This window comes from Abramis brama (genome assembly GCF_963993115.1).
Source record: "Abramis brama genome assembly, chromosome: 25".
Classification (NCBI taxonomy): domain Eukaryota; kingdom Metazoa; phylum Chordata; class Actinopteri; order Cypriniformes; family Leuciscidae; genus Abramis; species Abramis brama.
Window position 1 is genome coordinate 24,556,550 of NC_139987.1, and position 6,458 is coordinate 24,563,007.

At 38.9% G+C, this 6,458-nt stretch overlaps 1 protein-coding gene across 1 annotated transcript in view; it reads left to right on the forward strand.

Annotated features, from left to right (window-relative positions):
• Positions 1-532: 532 nt before the first annotated feature.
• clip1b (CAP-GLY domain containing linker protein 1b) overlaps positions 533-6,458 on the forward strand; it is a 25,372-nt gene continuing 19,446 nt past the window's right edge. Inside the window, 11 exon segments of the mRNA XM_084105439.1 lie at positions 533-672; positions 2,052-2,218; positions 2,292-2,779; positions 2,863-2,987; positions 4,388-4,589; positions 4,671-4,868; positions 5,487-5,492; positions 5,494-5,568; positions 5,570-5,597; positions 5,721-5,880; positions 6,261-6,276. Coding sequence (XP_083961565.1) covers positions 2,131-2,218; positions 2,292-2,779; positions 2,863-2,987; positions 4,388-4,589; positions 4,671-4,868; positions 5,487-5,492; positions 5,494-5,568; positions 5,570-5,597; positions 5,721-5,880; positions 6,261-6,276 — 1,386 coding nt within the window. The 5' untranslated portion in view covers positions 533-672; positions 2,052-2,130.

Consider the following 6,458-nt stretch of genomic DNA (forward strand, 5'->3'; position numbering starts at 1 on the left):
ATTATTTTTCGTTTTTGCACTCTTTAATGGTCACTGTGTGCTCTCTTGTGTTAGAATAGCAAAAAGGCGACATTTATGTCATTTAAAACTTTATTGGAAATGCAGGAAATTAAGTGAAAAATTAAAAACGGGACAAGGCAAAAATGGTTAAATTTTATGTTCATGTTTTTTGTTTAAACATTTTTGTCAATATTCATATTAGACCACTAGTTGCCGCCACAGACCACTGACACGTTTTGGCCGCATTCATTCAATAAAAAAATAGGCTACTGTTTCCTCCCCTTAAATTATTTCTGAAATTATATCACACAATTCGGGCTCAAAGCTATTCATTTTCATCGTTGTAGGTCAGCTAATTGTTCTGTTTCCCCCCAGCAAGACATTTCAAGTGTTTTAAAATCAAAATTATTCTGCAACAAAAATCCTCATGCATCGTTTCATAATTCCATTTTCCACACTTTATCTGATGCGGCTCATTTTAATAACTCTATATCCTGTTAATTTACATTATACGGATGTCGTGTCAAAAGTCACTGTAAAGTGTTTGGGTGCAGCTTTGTGTTGAATTGCCTCACCCATCATCATCATCAGTGTGAGATCATCATCCAGACAAACAAGAAATCCCTTTATTTCCCTTATCACGAAGGCATGCTTGACATTAAAACGGTCCAGGTAAGAGAATATGATCACTTAATTCTCTCTAAATCTCACTATATTGAGCTCATGTGTGTTGCATTTAGAGGATTAGCTCCTTTGGCTAATGTCGGCTAGCAAACAGTTTGTTATGATGTGAAGTCATAGCCACGTAGAAACACAAATATACGGAATTTGTGACTAAAAACAGACTTTCATATATTTGGGATATTTTGTGAAATTCTAGGATCTTTTTTGATTATTTTTTTGACAGTTATCTTTTGGCTAGTTGTCGTTAGGTCGTTAGAATAATAAACGATAACAATATTTTGTTCTTTTAAAAATCCAGTCCATATTGATCGAATTCGCTGATTGCATTAAGTGCCATACATTATTATTATTATTATTATTTCAAATATTTAGTTAATAACCAGAAGCAAAAGTGTAGATAACTTAATATTACTCCTCCTTAAAGGAAATTAATAACCAGTGGTTTATTATTCAATGATAGAGTAAACAATTGTGATATGATTTTTGTCACTATAAATTACGTGCTGTGGTATTACCATGGTAGTGCTAGTTATTTTCAGAGGGTAATACCATGGTATATGTACACACAGACTTGGTACTGTTAGTACCGTGGTAAGTTAACGTTACTTATTTTTAGGATAGTTGTGTTAGCGTTAAGTTTTATTATGTGTCATTTTGTGGATTAGCGTAAGTATAATTTTGTAGTCAGGCAGGCTTAACTGTACTTAACCGACACAAATAGCCATGGTTACCATGGTTACAACAGTTCCCACCAAAGTACCATAGTTAGTTATTTGATAATTGTTAATAATATAAAATCATAAGAATTAATATATTTTTTCCCCCCCCCAACAGTCACTAAAAAAGTATCATAGTAATGCCATGTATTCCACTTTGATAAATAATATTTTTTACCATGTCATGTATTAAAGTTGGCATGAAACAGAGGTTTCTGTAGTCTTTTCTTGCCTATTGTCTTTTTCTATTGGCTGACACCGTAAGCCTTTTACACATTCATGTTAAAAATGGTTGTGCCGGAAATGAAAGTCGGCATGAAATGAAAATTCACCGTATTTATTTTCTAAATGTGTGTTATAGATCTAATTGTGAACAATTTATCTGTTCATACGTTTCATTTTCTTTTTGACCTCTTAATTTAATCGTAATTTTCTCTCTGTTGACATAGGCAGGACTTCTCCAATCATTTAGTCTGCTTAAATTTTAGCCACCTTTTTTCTTTTTTGAAAAGAATTTTCAAGTTTCATTATGACTTTAAATTTAAGGTGGACACTGGTACTTTTTGAGTTTTTTTAGGGGTTTATCATCACACAATAAAACAATTAAACACAAATTGCATGCTTTACTTATAATAACATTTCTTCTGTCAGGGAATCCTATCTGGTCAAGGAGGGTTGACGTTTTTCCAGGCCCTGCAGGAATAGCACATGCGTGCATAAAGCAGGGAATATGAGTACGGGGAAGCCAAGTGGTCTCAAACCACCCACCAAGATTGGTAAACCAGCTTCGGCGCCAACCAAAACCTCGCCCACCTCAGGTGAGTAACCTATGGGTTACATTTTAAATGCACTGATTCAGGCATGACGTGCCTTTATTTTTGCTGACTGCAGCTGGTGCCAAGGCTGTAACATCTCCGACCTCCAATACCGACCAAGATGCGCCGTCAGATTTCTCTGTTGGCGAACGTGTTTGGGTCAACGGAAATAAACCGGGTTGTGTGCAGTTCATCGGAGGGACTCAGTTTGCACCGGGCCAGTGGGCAGGAATAGTTTTAGACGAGCCCATCGGGAAGAATGATGGCTCTGTGGCTGGAGTGCGCTACTTCCAGTGCGTGGACTTGCGAGGCATATTTACTCGGCCCTCCAAACTCTCTCGTACTCCCGTGGCAGAGCGTGAGACCAATGGCACGCAGACTCCCGCCAACAAGTCGTCCGCCTCCCCTGCCAAAGATCCTGCTCCTGTCACTCAGACCATTAGTGCAACCACCAAGACCTCATCAAACCTTACCAGGGCCACCAGCGAGTCTGCTTCCAATCTGTCTGAGACGGATTCAGCCAAGAAGTTACAGCGGGACATGAAGCTGGGTGATCGTGTGCTGGTAAGGCCCATATCTGGTCTGTCTTCACACTTTAGTGGCTCATTGAAGGAAGCTTAAGGGAATGTTTTGCTTGCAATCCTTAGGTTGCAGGATCCAAGGCTGGTGTTGTGCGTTTCCTGGGCGAAACTGACTTCGCGAAAGGTGAATGGTGTGGCGTTGAGCTGGACGAGCCTCTTGGCAAGAATGATGGGGCAGTGGCTGGTGCAAGGTAAGGCCACAATTTGTCAAAATTACACAAGGTGACAACCCGTGAGAACAGGACGTTCTGTTTTAAAACACATTTATAAAACAGATCTTTAAGATTTTTGCTTATCTGGCTGAATCTTAGAACATTCTTGAGAAACTAGACATTGTTGAGAAGCCATAGAAGAGGCATGTGAGATTACTTGGGGTTTTTTCCAACTGTACAGTATGTCATATAGCTTCACTTTTCATGTTCAGTTCCCAATGGAGCAGTGGTTTCATCCTGCTGCTTGACTGGATCTAATAGGGAAAACTGCGAAAACGCGAGTAAAACAAACGATTATCAGTTTAAACTAAAGGTTGGGCTCGATAGTGTTCCTTACAACTACCAAAGATACAGTGATCCATGGATATTGACATGCAGCCAGGAATCATGCTTCCTGACATTTATATATGCCTGATTTCGACGCCGGGGAAATACACAAAGCAAATTTGCCTGTGAATGCTATTTATAATACAATATAGGAAGGTCTAAATCTGGGTGTAGACTTATATCAATGTTATATATCGTCATATCGTCCAGCCCTAAAACTTCTATAGTTTTGTCAGTTTATTTAAAAACAACCAATTATGCTGAATATAAGATGGTAAATATTTATTTGATGAGTTGTCAATGCGATTTTTACTGCAAAATTCAACATATTGACAAATAATGATAACTGCAAATCCATGTTTCGCTGGCTGGAGTCCAGTTGTTTCTGTGAATTCCAGCGATCCATTTGCTTCTCTTTTCTGTAGCTTTTGGCAGTCTGTAAAAATATACTTCAGATTTCTTGTCAAATCTGTTAGTACAGTCAATCTCAAAGCTTTTTCCTGTTTTAGATGTGGTTTGTGTGTTTTTCGCTGCAATCTCGCTGAAAACCAATGCATAACCGCAGTCACTCCAGACAGTGACGTCACGTGCATACCCTCTATAATAAAAAATGTCCTGTTTCGCTCTGAAATATTACATTACAGAAGTAAAACGAGATGTTAATGCTGTGTCATGTTGGTTTTAACCTCAGGTTACTCTAGTTGAACTGTCTTTATGGGAAGTGTATTGTAAGTACAGTGCATATAAAAAGTCTACACACGTGATGGAAAAATTAAACAAAGACAACTCATATCAAAACTTTTGCATATTTAATGTAAATAACACAACCTATGCAATGCCACTGAAAACCAAAGTGACAGTTTTCATACAAAGAAAAAAAATATATAAATAAAAATTGGAATAACTAACTGCATAAGTGTGCACACCCTGAACTAATACTAAGTTAAAGCACCCTTAGATTTTATTACAGCACTCTGTTTGGATATGAGTCTATCAGCTTGGCACATCTTGATTAGGGAATATTTATGTATTTTTATGCTTCACTCTCACAGGTATTTTCAGTGCCTCCCAAAGTATGGGCTATTCGCTCCTACGCACAAAGTCACACGCATCGGATTCCCGTCCACCACTACTGCCAAATCCAAAACCTCCAGGCGCAGGTCGACCCTGAAGAACAGCCCCAGCGCATCTTCCGTCAGCTCCCTCAGCTCTGTCACCTCCTCAGTAGGAGGCAAACCCAGCCGAGCGGGCCTGGTACAGTCCTGCTCCTTTCACTCACGGTATATGTTCTTCTCCATATGTTATTAGAAATAATACCTGTCAATAATCTTTCAGCTCACAGAGACGTCTGCACGGTACGCACGGAAGATCTCAGGCACCACTGCCCTGCAGGAGGCCCTGAAGGAGAAGCAGCAGCACATCGAGCAGCTCCTGGCTGAGCGGGACCTGGAGAGGACGGAAGTGGCACGAGCCACAAGCCATGCTGGAGAGGTGCAGCAAGAGCTGGCACTGCTCAGACAGGGCCAGGAACAGGTGGGTGGTTTTGGGATATTAAACCAGACTATTCCCCCTCGGTAGAGGGCTTTGAGTCATTGAGGTTTACCCCATCATGTTTGTTTTAGTTCTCGTTCTGATTTTATTATGTCCTAAAAAATGGTTATGCATATGTAATGTAGAATGAAGGCCTAATGGGTCCCTGCTTACTTTAGTACTGTTTACCGAGCCTGTGATACTTTTATTTTTTTTTATGGGTTATTAATGTACATTTGCAGATGGCTTAATGAGAAGTATGACAGGTATTATCATTGACTGTAATGTATGGACCTGTAAAATCAAAATAAAAAAATAAATTAAAAAATAAATAAAATAAACCAGACTCTAAAGGTGATGATAACCACAGGGCAACTTTTTGAGCAATGTTTGCTGTCAACGGGGCAACCAGGTGAGACACAGGGCCCACGACCTATCGAAATTATCCAGATAGAAATGTATTGCCCATTTTCAATGGGAAAGTGCCCAAGCAAACAATCGCTCGGCAAGATTGCCCAGCAAACATTGCTCAAAAAGTTGCCCCCGTGTATCACCACCTTTAGATGCACACGTGTTGCATGGTGTTCTGAATCTTAACACTTTGCATGTGTTTTTTGGAAGTACTCCCAACGAGATGGAAGCCAAGTTGGACCAGTTTGCGGAGACTTGTGGGAGACTGCAGGACCGAGATAAAGTGGAGCTGGATGAATCAACTGGAAGAGGAAAAAAAAGGTAATCTTGAATCTTAAAAAATACCTTTTATATTGCTTTGATTATTGCAAAAGAACATGCAAGTTCATGTGAATGTGTTAAGAAACCTTTTTGAGGGTTTGAAGTGTACTTTTTATCCCACAGAAAAGTGGGAGGACCTGCAGTTCCGTGTAGAGGAAGCTTGTATTACCAAAGGTGGACCTAGAGGTAAAGTGACCCTATCATATACGTTTACATCGAGAGGAAAACCCGAATATGGCCGGTACCAGCATAGTCCCCCTGTCACAGATCAGTCTGTGTTCATGCAGAAATAATCAGTATCATTTACACTTTTGACTAAAACTATGGATGGATGGATGGATGGACTTGTTTTGACTAAAACTATAGTTAGATGGATATATATTATATATATATATATATATATATATAGATAGATAGATAGATAGATAGATAGATTAGATAGACAGACTTGTTTTTGACTAAAACTATAGATGGATGGATGGGATGGATGGATGGATTGGATGGATAGATGGATAGATAGATAGACTTGTTTTGACTAAAACTATAGATGGATGGATGGATGGATAGATAGATAGATTTGATCTCAAGATCAAATGAGGATCATTCATTGACAAGTTCTTCCAAAAATCTTTCTTTTAAAAACAACAAAACAAATCAAAACAGTGGCATCACTTTTGTGGCATTTTATAGCATTGACTCTTTGATGCTTTATTCACCTTATTCTCTTTATTTGTTCATTCATTCACTCTTTCATCACTGCATTCTTCTCTATTCATCTTTTATCGCTTTCAAACGTTCATTCCTTCCTTCATTCTTTTATTATTGACATCCTCCATCTCTCTTTCATCGGCCTGCTTTTTG